Source organism: Rhinolophus sinicus, chromosome 1, assembly GCF_057876585.1.
Source record: "Rhinolophus sinicus isolate RSI-liver-muscle chromosome 1, RSI-T2T, whole genome shotgun sequence".
In the NCBI taxonomy this organism is placed as follows: domain Eukaryota; kingdom Metazoa; phylum Chordata; class Mammalia; order Chiroptera; family Rhinolophidae; genus Rhinolophus; species Rhinolophus sinicus.
In genome coordinates this window covers 163778744-163796474 of record NC_142501.1, presented here as the reverse complement: position 1 = coordinate 163796474, position 17731 = coordinate 163778744, and the positions used below count along the sequence as shown (strand labels likewise).

Below are 17731 nucleotides of genomic sequence, written 5' to 3'. Positions count from 1 at the left end.
GCAACTTTACTGTATTCGTTGATTGTTTCTAATAGCTTTTTGGTGGAGTCTTTAGGGTTTTCTATATATAGCATCATGTCATCTGCAAAGAGTGATAATTTAACTTCTTCATTCCCAATTTGGATGCCTTTGATTTCTTTCTCTTGCCTGATTGCTCTGGCAAGGACTTCCAACACGATGTTGAAAAGCAGAGGTGATAGGGGACATCCCTGTCGTGTTCCTGAACGTAGAGCAAAGGGCTTCAGTCTTTCTCCATTAATTATGAGATTAGCAGAGGGCTTGTCATATATGGCTTTTATTATGTTAAGGTATTTTCCTTCTATACCTATTTTATTAAGTGTTTTAATCATAAATGGATGTTGTATCTTGTCAAATGCTTTTTCTGCATCAATTGATATAATCATATGATTTTTGTCCTTTATTTTGTTTATATGATGTATCACATTGATGGATTTGCGTATGTTGAACCATCCTTGTGCCCCGGGGATGAACCCCACTTGGTCGTGATGAATAATCTTTTTAATGCATTGTTGTATTCGATTTGCTAGAATTTTATTTAGGATTTTTGCATCGGTATTCATCAGAGATATTGGTCTGTAGTTTTCTTTTTTTGTGCTGTCTTTACCAGGTTTTGGTATCAGGGTAATGTTGGCCTCATAAAATGTGTTGGGGAGTACTGTTTCTTCTTCAATTTTTTGGAAGAGTTTGTGCAGAATTGGTATTAGATCCTCTTTGAAGGTTTGGTAGAATTCACTAGTGAAGCCATCTGGTCCCGGACTTTTGCTTTTGGGAAGGTTTTGGATGACTGATTCAATTTCGTTACTGGTGATCGGTCTGTTTAGATTTTCCAGTTCTTCATGGTTCAGCCTTGGAAGGCTATATGTTTCTAAGAACTTATCCATTTCTTCTAGGTTGTTGAATTTGGTGGCATATAGTCCTTCATAGTATTCTTGGATGATCCTTTGTATTTCTGTGGTGTCCGTGATAACTTCCCCTTTTACGTTTCTGATTTTGTTAATCAGTGTCTTCTCTCTTTTTATCTTAGTAAGTCTAGCCAAGGGTTTGTCAATTTTGTTAATCTTCTCAAAGAACCAGCTCTTTGTCACATTAATTTTTTCTATTGTCTTTCTGTTCTCTATTTCATTTATTTCTGCTCTAATTTTTGTTATTTCCTTTCTTCTGCTGACCTTGGGTTTTACCTGTTCTTCTTTTTCTAGTTCTTTAAGGTGTAACATGAGGTTATTTATTTGGGAATTTTCCTGTTTCTTGAGATAGGCCTGTAATGAGATAAATTTCCCCCTTAAAACTGCTTTCGCTGCATCCCAAAAATTTTGGTAGGATGTATTTTCATTGTCATTTGTTTCTATGTATCTTTTGATCTCTCCTCTAATTTCTTCTTTGACCCAGTCCTTCTTTAAAAGTATGTTGTTTAGTCTCCATGTATTTGTGTTTTTTCCCGCTTTCTTTTTACAGTTGATATCCAATTTCAAAGCCTTGTGATCAGAGAATATGCATGGTATGATTTCAATCTTTTTAAATTTGTTGAGACTGATTTTATGTCCCAATATATGGTCTATCCTTGAGAATGTTCCATGTACACTAGAAAAGAATGTGTAGTCTGATGTTTTAGGATGAAGTGCTCTATAAATGTCAATTATGTCCATTTCATCTAATGTGTCATTTAGGGCTACTATGTCGTTATTTATTTTCTGTTTGGATGATCTATCCATAGCTGTCAATGATGTATTTAAGTCCCCTAGTATAATTGTGTTTTGGTCAATTTCTCCCTTTAGTTCTGTTAGTAGTTGCTTGGTGTATTTCGGTGCTCCCTGACTGGGGGCATAAATATTGATGACTGTTATGTCTTCTTGTTTTACAGTCCCCTTCACCATTATGAAATGTCCATCTTTGTCTCTTGTTATCTTTTTCACCTTGAAGTCTGTTTCATCTGATATCATTATGGCTACACCTGATTTTCTCTGGGCACCATTTGCTTGGAGTGTCAATTTCCACCCTTTCACTTTGAGTCTATGCTTGTCCTTGTAGCTGAGATGTGTCTCTTGGAGACAGCATATGGTTGGGTTTAGTTTTTTGATCCAATCTGCTACTCTGTGCCTTTTTATTGGTGAGTTCAGTCCATTTACATTTAGGGTGATTATTGATATGTGAGAATTTCCTGTCATTCTATCTTTAGTTTTCTGGTAAGGCTGTGTCTCCATTGTTTCTTTGCCTTTTTGTTGTTGTCTATTATTTCTGTGTGGTGGTATTCTATGATGTTTCCCTCTGTTTCTTCTTTTATTTCAGTATATATTTCAGTTCTGGATTTTTTTTGAGTGGTTACCCTTAAGTTTATGTAAAAGTAAGTTTGATATTTAGAGTATTCCATTTTCTTCAGCACGCTTACTTTCTCCATTCCCATATTCCGGTTCAGGCCTTTATTCTCCCCCTTTTTGAGTTTTGGTTGCCACAAATTGTCCCTGTTGATGGTGGTCGAATAGCCTCCTTTAGTATTTCTTGTAGTGCAGGTCGTGTATTAGAAAATTCCCTCAGCTTCTGTATGTCTGGAAAGGTCTTTATTCCTCCTTCATATCTAAAGGATATCTTTGCTGGATATATTATTCTTGGCTCATGATTTCTCTCTTTCAATAGTTTGAATATTTGGTTCCACTCCCTCCTGGCTTGTAGAGTTTCTGCTGAAAAATCTGATGATAATCTAATGGGCTTTCCTTTGTAAGTTACCGTCTTCTTTTCCCTGGCTGCCTTGAGGATTCTTTCTTTGTCGTTGATTTTAGACAGCTTCAGTACAATGTGCCTTGGAGAAGGCCTGTTGGGATTGAGGTAACTAGGTGTTCTATTTGCTTCTTGGATTCGAGGGTCCAGTTCTGTCCACAAATTTGGGAAGTTCTCATCGACGATTTGTTTGAATATATTCTCTGTTCCCTTCTCTCTTTCTTCTCCTTCTGGTATGCCCATTATTCTTATATTGCTCTTTCTGATGGAGTCAGAAAGTTCTTGTAGAGTTCTTTCATTTCTTTTAAGTCTCAAGTCTCTTTCTTCTTCTATCTGTGTCATTTCCAGGTTTCTATCTTCGATGTCACTGATTCTTTCCTCCATCTGGTCAACTCTACTACCTAAGCTGGTTATTTCATTCTTAATTTCTTCTATTGAGTTCTTAATCTCCAGAAATTCTATTTGGTTCTTTTTTAAAATTTCAATCTCTTTCGTAAAATGCTCATACTGTTCTTTAATTGAGTTTCTGAGTTCATTTAACTGCCTATCTGTGTTTTCTTGTATCTCGTTGAGTTTTTTCAGAACTGCAGCCTTGAATTCTCTGTCATTTAAGTCACATATTTCTGTATATTTAAGTGCCTTTTCTGGAGATTTTTCACTTTCTTTCTGAGCTATCTTGTTGCCTTGGTTACTCATGGCGATTACTGGTTTACTATTTCTCTTCCTAGACATCTACAGGAGTGACTTCTGCAACAAGTTGATAGGAAGAGGTCTTTCTTTTGTTCAGCAGTTCTGTTTACTCCTGCAGGGAACCGCCCAGATAGGTGGGGCCAGGGGCGGGGTGAGCTGTGAGAGGTGGCCCAGAGCAATGGCAGCGACCACCACCACAGCCTGTCCTGCTTCCACAGCTCTCTTCCCTTTGCCAGAACTAGTTGGGCTGTGGATTTGTGTTTGTGGGCCACAGTTCTCAAATATAGCAAATTTTCTGTTGTTTTGATCTGACACTGCTACTGTTTCGCTTCTAGCACCGGGCAGGTGGGGGCGGGGCGAGCTCTGAGAGGGGAGGGAGGGGGCGGCTAGTCTCAGTGCCTAAGGCTCCGTTCTCTGCTCGGCAGTGCGGGCTTAAACCACCGTTTTCAGCCTTTTTCCCTCAGTCTTTTCTCCGAGGTCTCTGCCGTGAGCGTTGGGTTCAGCCGTGTTATATGCTGTCCCCTCAGCCCTGTGGAGCCCTGGCGGAGCCCTAGCAGTCCGATCTCCCGCAGCTGCGGTAGTTCCGGGAAGCAGCGAGCCCGGCGCACTGAGCTGGGTCTGAGTCCTGCGCCCGCGGAGCTGCGTCTCCGCCCGCTTCTCACTTTCCTCCTCCCCCCGCTCGCGCGCGCGAATCTCCCACCTGTAGGTGATTTCAGTCGGTAGTGGGCCTCTTCGTCTTGCCTGTCTGCTGTGCAGGGAGTCCTTTGTGGAGTTTTTGTTGTTCGATTCTTTGTAAATTCCAGGGGAGCTTTACAGAGGCTCACCTCACTCCGCCATTTTTCCGGAACTCCATCGAGCCTTGTTGTTTTTCAAAGCCAGACATTTTGGAGGCTATCTCTTCATTCAGATCCCAAGGTTTGGCACTCTGATGTGAGGCATGAACCACTTGGTACTCAGGGAGAAGATTTGGATTTGTGAGATCCCTCCCGGTTGTGGGTTGCCACACAGGGGTGGGAATGAATGGTGATATTTGGAGAGACTGTGTCCCTGCCTCTCCTACCCACCTTGATGTGACCCTTTTATTATTTGTTGTGAAGGAGCTGTTCAGCTAGTTTTCAGGTCTTTTTTCCGAGGGAATTGTTCCATATGTAGTTGTATATTTGGTGTGTTCATGGGAAGAGGTGAGTTCAGGTGCTTCATGTACCATCTTGGACCATGCTCCTGGCTTTATTTTAAATTACTCCAAATTTCTATTTACCAATAAAACTAATTTATTGGAGAAGAGAAGAGTTATAGAATTTTGTTTGAACTTCATTTTGCCACTGTTTGTTTTGCACATTTGAACTTTTTTTTTAAAAAAAACATTAAAATTTAATAAATTTAGAACATGAAACTTAGCTGTGGGTTGTCAACAGAAATTTCTGCATGCTTCTATGATTCTAGCTGAAGTGTAAATAATTCTCTAAAGCTTTCCCTGGTTTTCTCAGCAGAGTTTGTAAGATAGCACCCTCCTGTTCTTTTAAGCATTTGCTTCTAGCGCATTTAAAGCACTAAGAGATATATAGATATAAATATAGATATAATATAAATATATTCCTAACTCTAATTTGACTGTGGCTTTCCTAGAGGGGGGCATGTGTTTTTCATCTCCCTCTACTCAGATGCCTAATCTACGAATATTGTTGAATGAATGAATGAATGAATGAATGAAGAAATGTTAAATTTTAATTTAAAATTCATTCAAGCATAATTATTATAAACTTTCTTTTAAAAAATTATTATTTTAGGCAAAATCCAACAGAAAGACTGGGAAATCTGAAGAATGGGATCAATGACATTAAAAAACACAGGTACCTAGTTACTTCTTTGCTCAGAAAAAATATAGAAATTTATAGAAATTGTGGTGATCTTGAAGCTTCTCTCAGTAGGCCACAGAGTTCTTTTACAGATTCTCAGTTTTTCCTCTTTGGTGCTTTATATTTAATTTGTGTTTTACTAGATGAGTTACAATAATCAATCTCAAAATGATTTCTCTAACGCTGGAAATTCATATCAAGAATGGATGAAATTTAAAAGAAGTTATAAAATCGCATCTTCAAGTTATAGCAACTTAGTTTTTTGTTCACTACTATCTATATTATTATTTTTAAATATCAACTTGGAATCTATAGGTGAATTAAATTCTGATTCTGACATTTTATTTGTACTTAAAGTAGAATATAGTTATTATTGTCAATAGTCAAGAGAAGTGTTCAGCTAAATCAACTATTAAATGGTATTTTATTTCAATTTTAATTAACATTTATTTAAAATATAATTTTCCTTTGACTAGCTCCCCAAATTCTGAAGCCACATGTTGTATTTCACTTTTGGGGTAAAGTACATTGATTTCTACAAAACCTCAATGTTTTATCCTTATGCAGTAATCTAAAATGAACCTTTTCAGTTCTGTGAATTTCTAAATCTGTCCTTCAGAACCATGAATAACTTCCATAAGATACCCTCTCTGAATTGGTTACATATGAGAAAGTTCAAGTCTTCGAGATATTTTTTTTTTAAATTAATGCCTGACTAAATCCTGTAATCCTCAAGATGTTTTAATTTTGCTTATGATTTACAGATATAAAATATCACCTCTTGATAGCACAAAAAAATAAATTTGAGAATTTCATTATTAAAAACCTTGGAGCACACTGATATCACTTTTAGAAATCAAAAAACCTCAATATTGCATTCCTTTCCGGATGTTTTTACTGAAGAATTAAGGGCACATCAAGTGAGTTTAAAAAGAAAGGGAGAGATGCTGCTGAAAAGAAACACTATTCATTTTTCTTAACAGTAGTTGTGCAGCTGCCAACCCTGCTCTATCTATTCACGAACTTTCTTGAAATAAAGCCATGTATTCAACATTGTAAATTCATAGAGGGCTCTGCCTTGAGGGTATACTAGGGAAAGAGAGGAAGGGAGGGGGACAGGAGGGGGACACATCTGTGGATTTTATAGACATTAAAATGTTTAGAGTATTTTATTGTTCTTTGTCATCCTTTGAGTTGCCGTCAATGTAAAGTTTGTTATTTGTCTTAGATTCCAATTTATCTTTCTTTCTACAAGCTATTATCACAATTTCTTATCTCATTATAACATGACATAAAAACACACCATTCATATTGAACAAGCAAGAGTCCTGTCAATTAAAGTCATTCTTTCAATATATTTTCCTCCTTTCTCTCATTACAGAGGCATCTTCATGTTTTGCTTTGAGATAGTTGGTAAATAGAGTGATACAATTGTTAACAACCTCCAATTTTGTCTTTTACTTCTTAAATACCTGAGACTCATTTAAATATAGCTGTCAAATTGGGATTGAATACACATGCAAATTGATGCCACTGAATTCTCTCACCTCAGCATGGTAATAAAGAATTTTGAATTTTCTTCCCTGTAGGAATTCATTTGCCTACTCTTCTTAACAGGTGGGATGTTCTTTGCCACATAATTATACAGTCAGTGTACAGTGTGTAGGGTAGAGTTCGCTAGTAACATGTGCCACACTTACACAATGCCTTCCGGTGAGCCCAGAGGACTCAAAACATTATTTTGTCCTATGTTCACAATGTTTTTTAACATATGAAGCTGGGGTGGGCCCGGCCTGAAAAATAGATCTCTTTTTGCCTTCAAATAGGAGTATTCTAAAACCTTTCACAAGTCCCTAAAATATATAGCTTCTCTACTCAGTACAGTCTTGGAATTAAAAAAAAAAAAAATTCTCTCTAAAATTTGCCATCAGATTTTCTCACTCTTCTCTAAAGTAAAACTTGTTTTCCCTTAGAGAACTATTCACTGTAACTTTGTATTTAAAAACAATACAGTTACACATGGCCTACTGTTTTATGTTTGCCCATTCTGTGTTAAATTATCTTTCCTAATAATAGAGTTCCTCCCTCCCCTATTTTTGAGCTAACTTATAAACTAGGCACCAATCATGTCTCCCAACACGCCTCTGAAAAGAGAGATAATATACTCGTAGGGGACAATTAAATCTTTCCTGCTAGGTAGAGGAATAATATGTTTTGAGTGTCTTCACTTTACCCTGAATATTTCTAGTCTCTAAAATTACTTTTAAGAATAGCTTCTACAAGTCTTCCAAAAATGAAGAAGCAATTTATGTGCCATTGCTGCTAATATTTCTTTGGTGAATATTTTTCACATGTGAGTGCATGCTGCCAATTGCATTACTTAAACTGTGGTTAGTGTCAAAAGGCCAAGTATTAAGTGAAGAGCCACTCATGTTAAGTAAATATTGCCATAAGTCAAATTGTAACAAGTACTCAGCAAGAAATGCATAGGCTCTTTGATTAAGTAGAGTAACAGCAGTGATTTTTATTAATATTTATGGAGTAGCTTCTGGGTAGAGAGCATTGTAAAATATGTTTAAAGGAATTGTGGCAGTGTTTAGTGTTAAAGGAAAAGAATCCAGAACTGTGTGCCTAGAAATCCAAAAGTGGAGCATCAGCCTGTGCAGAGAAGCTGGTGGGTAGATCAAGGAGAGGACTTCTGTGGTTTCATAGCAAGGACAGGGGAAACCGTGCAGCTGGGGTTGCTGTCTGACTCCCACTCTTTGACTAGAGTCTCAGCAGCTTATATCAAAAAGGTACTTTGGGTTAAGAATGGCGCCTGAAATGGATTGTACTAGAACCTGCACTCTGTTTTTTGTACTCTTTGGGAAATCCAGTCACGGACTGAACCCAAACCAACCCCAGGGATGAGAGAGATTGAGAAGGGTGGAAGAGCATAACTTCTGGCGTGGCCAACGGACAGCCTCCTACAGTCTTCCTGTCTCAGTCACGTACACACTGCCCCACCTCCTGTCCCATCCTGGCCTCCATTGTCCACAGAACTTTTTCATGGCTTCCCGTTATGCATAAAGTTCCGATCCTTACTGTGTCCTACAGAGCCCTACATGATCTGGCCTCTGGCCATTTCTCAGACATCTGTGTTTTTTTTTCCAGTTTCCCCAGCACTCACCACACTGCAGCTTATTCCTTTCACTTCCATCCACTGGGAAGGCTCTTTCCGTGGCTTCCCCCTTCTTTTCATTCTGGCCTTAATTCAAATATCACTTCTTCAAATACCAGCCTATCTAAAAGCAGCCTCTTGAACCCATCTCCAGCCCAGTGATCATCTGTGACTTTATTCTCTTTAATCTTCCTTGTACTTATTAGTGTCTGAAATTAATTTAAGTATTTGTATCGTTTACTTGTTTTTCTGTCAGTCACGTTCCACCAAAATAAAACATTAAAGGCAGGGTCTTTGGATTGTTTTTTTTTGTTGTTGTTGTTTTGCTTTGTTTTTTGTTTATTTATTTGTTTTATGCCTGGGACCCATTTGACTTTCTATAAATGTTGGTTGGCTGGCTGACCTGACCTTAATGTCCCAGTAGAAAAGGTCAGTGGATATAGAACAGTAGTATTCCATGGTCCTTATAAGACACTGAGAGACCAAGCACATTGTTTGTGTCTGAGACAAGCAAGGCATCCTCACTTCTGGTGGTATGTTTCTAGCCACCAAGCTTGATATGTATTCTGAAGACCCGATCAGCCCTTTTAGATTAATGACGCAATAAATGAAAGAATTGTATGTGGCCATCAGCTTAATCCCATTGCAGATTAATATAAAATCCTTTTTTTTTATCTTGGAGCCTTTGAGATTCATATCACCGGGAGTAGCACCACCATGGTGTGATATGACAAGACACTATAATGAGAGGTTCTATGTAAGTTTGGTCTCTTGCAGAGTCATTCAGTTATTGAAAAGACAAGTACTGAGCCCCCGTTCAGTGTCAAGTGTTAGGGACACAGAGGAAAGGAAACTGACAAAAACAAAAAGTCTTACCCTCAAGGAGCTTACGTTCTAGTGGGGAAGACAGAAAATAAACAAGATAATTAAGTAAAGTGCTTAATAGATATGTTAGATAGCAGTAAGCAGTAGGGAGAAAGAATAAAGCAGGGAGAAGGATAGAATGCATGTGGGGATGGGGGTGGGGAAGGGCTTGCAATGTTAGATTGGACACCCAAAGAAGGCCTCACTAAGAAGATGACCTGTGAGAAAAGACCTGAAGGTGTTGAGGGAACAAACCATGTAGAAATCTGAGGAAAGAACACTCCAGCGAGAGGGCCTAGAGTGCAAGGTCTTGAAATGGGAGCACCCCTAGCTTGTTGGAACAGGATGAGGAGATAAACGGGCAAAGGAAGGAGAAGAGAAGTGGGGGACAGGGGTGAGTGGGGAAGGGCGGTGGTGGAAAGGCTGTTTTATAAGCCTGGTGGCTTATGGTAAAGAGTGAAATGGGAAGCACTGGAGAGTTTTGAACCAAAAATCGTGGTGAGAACTTACTTAGTTTTAAATGATCACTCTTGCTGCTGGGTTGTTTGCCAGGGACAAAAGCAGGAGGACACATTAGGAGGTTGTTGTAGTAATACTGGCAAGGACTACTAGTGCTTGGCCTGTACAGGTAGAGTGAAGGTGTTGAGAATTTGTCATATTCTGAATGTAAGCATATTTTGAAAGTAACACTGACAAGATTTGCATATGGACTGAGGCAGGGTGTGAGAGAAAAGATAACTCCAAGGTCTTTGCTTTGAGCAACTGCAAGAGGTGAGACAAGTTTGTTGGAGGAAATTTGGAGCTCCAGTGTGACCTGATACATGCTAGATGCCTGGTAGACTGGATGTCTAACTGGATAAATAACAGTTGTACATGTTAGCCCATAAAGCAATGTGGAAATCTTGGTTGGAAATAGAAATCTGGGAGTAATCAGAATGTAAATGCTATTAAAAGCCACAAGACTGAATGAGATTATCTAGGAAATGAGAGTGTTGAAAAAAGAAGTGGTCTAAAAACTGAGCCCTGGAACACACCAACTTCCTATGGAAATAGCAGTGGAAAATGAGGGAAAGCACCCAAGAAGGTAGGAAGAAAGCCAAGTGAAGAAGGGTTTCAGGAAGTATGAGTGATGAACTGTATAGCACATGCTACTACTAGTTTAAATAAGATGGAAACTGAGAACTGATGTGATTCAGTGAATGGACAGGGTGAAATCTGATTGTAGTGTGGTCAGGAGAAAATGGATAAATAGAGTGATTAAATAACTTTTTCAAGGGGTTTTTCTCCCATGGGAGGAGAGACGTGGAATGAGAGCTGGAAAGGAGCTCAAGTCAAAGGAGAGTGTTTTGTGGTTGGAAGAGATACAATGTTTCCATACCGATGAGAATAATCCAGCAGAGAATATGTTGAAGATTCAGGAGAGAGAACTGCGGGAGCATGACTTTGAATAGATCAGAGTCTATGGGGTCAAGTACACAGTACAAGAGTTGACCTTAGCGAGAAGCAAAGGCAGTTCATTCAGGGCCTAAACAAGGGAATACACAGTTGCAGGTAAGTAGGCAGGCACGCTGGTGGAAGACTGTGGAAGTTCTCTTTTTTGTTTTAGTTTTCTCAGTGAAAAAGAAAGCCAGGTCATCATTGAAGACTGAGAATGGGGAAAAGGTTCTGGAAGTTTGAAGAGAGAAGACAAAATATGAATTATGACTCTAAGACAGTGTGATGATGAGTGGGATAGCAGGGAAGTCTAAACTGATTACTGGGCAGCAATAAGTGCCCCTCGTGAGGGGGTATGGGTTCAAGGTGAGACCAGACAACAAGCATGGTCGAGTATTTTCCTCCAACCACTGGCAGCTGCATAGTTGCATACAGGGAGCAGGCAACCAAATGGATGGGCAGATAACTTGACAGGCTAATCGTTTTCAGGCAAGTGACATTTCTCTGTACTTTGCTCATTTCTCAGGTGGTTAAATGGTTTTAATTGGGAGGGATTGAAAGAACGGACCCTTCCATCACCTTTACAAAGAGAGGTATGGTTTCTACTATATTGCTACTATAATTTTTTGTGTGTATTTGTTTTTGTAAACAGAATTTAGGGGTGTGTGTGTGTGTGTGTGTGTGTGTGTGTGTGTGTGTGTGTGACAGATTTTAGATTTTTAAAATACTGGGGGTGCCAAAAAAATGTATACACATGACTTGTATTCATCTTTTGTTAGCAGTATGTATTGAGTATTACAATTTTAATACAGTTTTTTCCTTTCTTAAAGTGTGTATACATTTTTTTGGCACCCTCTGTGGTTTTTCAAAATTAAGTTAAAATGTCGTAAGTTGTGATTATAGGGACTACATGTTGTTATCTATTTGATGGGCATTAGTTCAGCTCTCAGGAATCAATCACATGTAAATCTACGTCCCCAAGGAGTCAGTGTTAGTTAGGCTGACAGTTGACTCTAGAAACATAATATGAACCATATAGGTAATTTGAAAATTTCTGGTAGCCACATTAAAAATGGTAAAAAGAAATAGGTTAAATTAATTTAATTAATATCCAAGTATTATCACTTCAATATGTAATCAATATAAAATATTAATGAGATGTTACAGTTATTTTTTTTCATCCTGTTTTCACAAGTCCAAGTGGATTTTACACTTTCAGCACATGTCAGTTTGGACCAGCTGCATTCCAAGTGCTCAGTCACCACATGTAGCTGATTGGACAGGCAGCTCTAAAGAAAGCAGAATATCTGCTAGCATTGGGGGAAAATGACTCAGGAATGATGTAGGTCAACACCCTTTATACTGTGTTCTCTCTAGAGGAGTTTTGAAGATCTGTGTCTCCTCTTGTAGATTTTTTAGATTGATTTCTGAATTTTTCATCGTACATTTAAGTCATTGTGGAGAATATAATTTCTAATATGTTGTAAATTTTGACTTTTTAAAGTTAAACACTACAGTTACTTTACTCCTTTAAATATTTCCAATATAATCTAAATACCACTGAGATTTGATACCAATCAACCATTTAGCAATACAGACAAAAATATTACATGACTCCTTTTTCTCTCTGAATTCATATTTCCATTCTATTTTCCCTACAAAATTTCATCCTAATGTAAAATATTTTTTATGCTTGGCAAACTTGAATTGATCATTCTTTAAATACCTTTCAATTATAGTTTTATAAATTTTAAAATCCCTGTGACAACAGAAATTTCTGTGACAACATAAATGTTTCTTCTGGATTCAGTTATAATTATATTTTTATCATATGCAATATCAAACAACATAAATAAATTACAAAATTTTGAAGTAATTATTAAACATCTTTTGAAAAGCAATTATTTAATTTACCCGTGGATGAATGTTATTTATTTTAAAAATAGGATCAGACTCCACATCAATTCTATTCCTTTTTAAAATTATGTTGATGCACGTGCTAAGAGCTGTGTTCACAAAAATAAGCACATGGGAGTGGATGGTTTCGTAATAGCAAAATGTCATTTTAAATGCCTTCTGAGTGATCTCCCCACCCTCCTAAAAAAAAAGCACATTATGATCTATCATAAATAATATTTTTAATGATCTATCAGCTGATAATTCAATTAGGTACTTCTTAAATTTGTTGGAAAGCAAAGAATTCGAAACCACCTTATCTGCAAAATAGTTTTAATTCCAGAGTCATTTCACTCTTTCAACAGTCAATAATATTTTGAGTTGTCTCTTTGGCATTCTGGAAACTTTATATAGGTCAATTAACCATATAAAACGTCAAGATTGGTGAGAATCTTTTGTAAAATGGAAGAAGAATTTTAGAAATTTTGTATTTTTTTGAAGTATTTGCTTTTAAGATTTTTTTACTTGAAAAATATGGACATAATTTCTGTCACTTTTTCTTTTAATAATAACTCCCAAACCAGGTAGCTTTTATTGAATGTAATCCAGTGACCGAATTCATTTGATCTAAAGGGGAGATCTCATGAGGCTGATAGTCTGACTCAGAAATGATAATTAGCCATCTTTTCCTTATATGTAACTGACCAGTGTTTGTAGTATAAAACCCGTGTTCAGATATAGAAAGTATTAACCATATGTAATAGCATGCTTAGTCAACCTCATCCTTACCTTTGCTTTAATCCTTTCTCTATTAGCTCAATGGACCCACAGATCACAGCTACTTTGACAAGTATCCTCCTGAAAAGGGAGTGCCTCCAGATGAGCTGTCAGGCTGGGATAAAGACTTCTGATAGAAAAAAACAAAAACAAAACAAAACAATGATTACTGCGTATCTACTACAAAAGAGGACTATGCGAACCAATAATCTAGCATTGATTATTTCTCTCTCTGGAATATTGTGATATCTTTTGGAAGACCATTAGGGAAACGAAAGCCCTGCCCATGAGCTGGGGTGGGTGATAGTGGGTATGAAGGTGGTTCTGAATTATAATGTCTTATTTAGACGCTGTGAATTGTTCATGTATTCTATTCTTTGCTTTTCTCAAATGTTGAAGGTTATTCTATTCTCCTTTCCACAGTCAGAACCGGTTTTTTTTTTTGTTTTTTTTGTTGTTGTTGTTGTTGTTGTTGTTGTTGAAGGGGGCATAGTTTTCTCTGCAATCTATTGCTCCATTCTAATCATGCTCATGTCCTTTGAGTCCTAATGAGGTTTAAGAAGCATTGCCCTTGAGCAACTAAGTCATGCAAATAGTATCAAGACCAAGGGTGAATTTTGGAAGATTTCCCCTGCTCTTAACAACTCTGTATAAACATTATGGCATCTTCAAGTGGTGATTTGCAGAAATCTTGGTAGTCAGTAGAGGCCCTTGACTTTTACCTGCATTTAACCTAGAAATGTATTAATGCGCTTCTGGTATTCATCTTGGAAAAGGCAAGTTTGAGTCATTAGTCAGTGGTACCGCTCCCTAAAATAAGGGACTTAGTTAATCCAACCAGGTAATTATATTCTATTGGGGAACTTAGAGAAAATAAAGCAAAAAATATTTTTCATTCTCCTGCCACCAGTTGCGATACCTTCGAGACTTTCCAAAGCCTTGTTGAAGGTGGTTATAGTGTGTGGTTACATAACGGGCTTTTTGAAAGGTTTTATCTTATATACTAAATGTTTTCACAATCTAAATAGAAAACATGCAGAAACAAAATTGTGAAGGCGTTTCCCTCCCTTTAAATGTGAAGGAGAATAAAATCTGATAGGTAAGGTTGCTGACTCTTTGAAACCCTGGAGGTATTTTGGCCGGTGTTGTGATTGTTGCTATTAGTAAACCCAGAGTATAGAATAACCACAGTTAATTTTTAATGAAGATCCCATTGGTAAATGTTCATGCACTGTAATCACCGCTATGTTAATAACTTTTTAAAAAGACATCTGAGTCATGGCTGTGTTTATAATTTTAGATTATTAAGGCAGGCACGCTGCTGCAGAAGTGATGGGACTTCAGAAGTAAAAGCATCATCTAGCACCTGTCCTCTGGCCTCCTTGCTGTTTTCCAAATAATGAAGAGAGCAGTTTCAATAGCTTTGGAGGCCAGTACCTAAGAACTTTACTAGTAAATGTTTTTATGTATTAACCATGATCCTTCCCTTACCCTCCTTCCACAATGGATGAGAAGCAGACTTTCTCTGTATCTTTTTGATCTAGCAGAGTGAAAATACCATCTAAGTTACTGCATTATTCAAGCTTCTGGTTATATTTTCATATGCTAACGTTCTATGGGACTAGGAACCTCTACCCACCCCTTGCCCACATTTTTTGCCTTCAAAGAAAGTCAGCGCCATGCTTCCGGAAGAGTTAAACCAGATAAGAGAGGCCCAACTCAAGAGGTGCCTCCTTAACAAACTGAATTTCCACATTTAGAATCCTTTTGCTGAACCAAAGATTTTTTTTTGTTTCCTGGAGTAGTATTTTTAAAGATTGTGTATTGTACATAGAAGAACCATTTTTAATAGGATCAACATAACCTGCTTAATGAATTTCTAAGATTTTTAAAAGATTTTTATTTGCATTTGATTTGTAAGCACTGTATGTTTTTCATGTATATATTTTTAAATTACCCACCTAAATGTAGGAAATTTATGTACTGGGTAGATATTAGAACTGTACAGTATAATCACAATAATATTCTCAAAGGAGATCAAGAGTTGTAATTCAAGAAAAACCTACATATATACAAATAAAAACTGACTTAGACTACTACAGGTATTTTGCCTGTGACTGGGCATATCAATATGTAATATACACATCTGATTTTTACTGTGTTTCTTTGCAATAGAAAGATGAAGAAATGAGCCATTGAACCATTGTATAATCTCAATTTCACTGTTTCCCAGCTGGGTGACTTTGGGAAGATGACTTCACCTTTTAGTGTAGTAGTTTTCTCACCTATAGAAAAAGGCACAGTAAAGTAATACCTGCTTTAGAAGCCTGTTTCGGGGATTAAATAAGATATCTATAAAGTCCTTTGCTGAAATAATCAATGCTACATAGGTGGGAGCTACTGTTACTTATCTCTATTAAAACTAAAGGAGCCTTAATAGCCATTTAGTCGTCCACTTTATCTACCATTGGTATCTATATGTACAATTGTACCACAAAAAATTCAGTATCTATCTTTTTCTTTTAAATCATGAAGATGGTTGATCAAGCTCTATTACATAAATGAAGATTAACCCTTACCAAAATTAAGTGCTCTATTAAGAGCTCACCTAAATTTCTAAATTTTAACTTTTTTATGAATTAAAGGCATACGTTTCTTTTTTTTCCCTCTTAGGACATACTGAAAATTATTCCTCTACATACAAACCCATCATATTTGTAATCATTAAATCATTCTTAATCTCTTTTCTAGGTGCAAAGTTAAGTTTTCATTCTTGAGCCTCTTCCAACTTTTCATAGTTGTATTTTCTTAATATTTATATTTAAAATGTCTGAAGGGAGCAGAATATAGTGGTGAAAAGTAAGATATTTGGAATAAAAAAGATCTGGGTTTGAATTCTAGATTTGTTCAGATTTGTGTCACCTTGAACAACAAACCACATCTTTTTTTCATCTGTGATTTGGAGATATACATGGAAAGCTTTGAAACATTGGCCAGTATATTACTCATAGATCATTGAAAATAACCATTTGGAAAGTGATATACACATATTAATATATTTCTTTTGGCATAATAATGAATTCTTGTTCTTTATTGCTAGGCATTGCAATAGGAGTATTTACACATCCATTATCTAATTTGTGTAAGGTTCTAAAATAATTATAAACACACTGATGGTTTACTGCCCTCAAAGCTAAATATTGACCTCAAATATGTATATCATTCACAATTTAGCTGTGATGTATTTACATGGCTCAGTCCCCATTATTATGACTATGTAATAAATTACCCCACAACTTAGTCACTTAGAACAATTGTTTTAATATTATTAGATTTTGTGGGTCAGGAATTAGGACAACATATGCCACAGTGTCTGGGGTATCAGGTGGAAAGACTAAAAGATTGGGTGACTCAATGGCTGGGTGCTAGAATCACCTGAAGCCTTATTTACCTACACGTATCTGGAGCGCGGGATGGGACTACTCAAAGATTAGAATGGCCGACCATGTTGCTTACACGTGTCCTCTCTATTGATTGGATTCCTTACATCTTGGTGTGCTTAAACTAGTCAGACTTCTTTTATGGTAGCAGAGGGCTCCAAGAGCAAGTATTCCAACCAACAAGGAAAAGTTGTACTATCCTTTATGAACCAATCTTGAAGTTCCAGCATCACTTCTGTCACACTCTATTGGTAGAAATACAAGCCCACCCAGATTTGAGGGAAGGGACATAGATTCAATTTCTTAATGAAGAACATTTCAAAGAATTTGTAAGCAAGATTTAAAATTGCCACAACCCACTTTCTGTCCACAGATTACTTATGTTACAGCCATATGCAAAATAAATTCACTCCTTCCCAAGAACCCCCCTAAAAATATCATCTCATTATAGCATCAAGCTCAGGCTCAAGGTCCAAGAACTTGTCATCTAAATCTATTCAGGCATGTGGAGGCTCCTCAGGTATAATTCCTTGGATACTTTCTTGTAGGTCTGAAAGCCTGTGAACTAAGTAAATAAGTCATCTGTCCACACACAACATTGAATGAGGAGCAGATCAAAGGATAAACAAATTCTTGCGTTCAGTAACGGGGAATGTGAGAGGCACAAAGCAGTCACTAGTCTGCTGAAATTTGGTCTGATGTATGTTGCCATGTTTTTGCTTATGGCTCAATCCTAGTCCCTGTGAGTTATTCTCCATAACTCTTGACTCCACCTTTTAGAACCTTGGTTCTGCTTTCTGAGTCATCATTCCTTTTTTGTTATACAGGATATGGCTAGTATTTGCAACTAAGTAGACATCGTATCCCGTTTCCTGCCTGTAAAG

General features: G+C 37.1%; 1 protein-coding gene across 3 annotated transcripts in view; it reads left to right on the top strand.

The window, feature by feature from the left end:
- Positions 1–16302, top strand: part of PRKG2 (protein kinase cGMP-dependent 2) — a 105849-nt gene extending 89547 nt beyond the window's left edge. For all 3 annotated transcript variants that reach the window (XM_074324382.2, XM_019720111.3, XM_074324385.2), the window contains 3 exons: positions 5208–5270; positions 11261–11327; positions 13446–16302. In XM_074324382.2, coding sequence (XP_074180483.1) covers positions 5208–5270; positions 11261–11327; positions 13446–13541 — 226 coding nt within the window. In that variant the 3' untranslated portion in view covers positions 13542–16302. The remainder of the gene's footprint in view (positions 1–5207; positions 5271–11260; positions 11328–13445) is intronic.
- The last annotated feature ends 1429 nt before the right edge of the window (positions 16303–17731 follow it).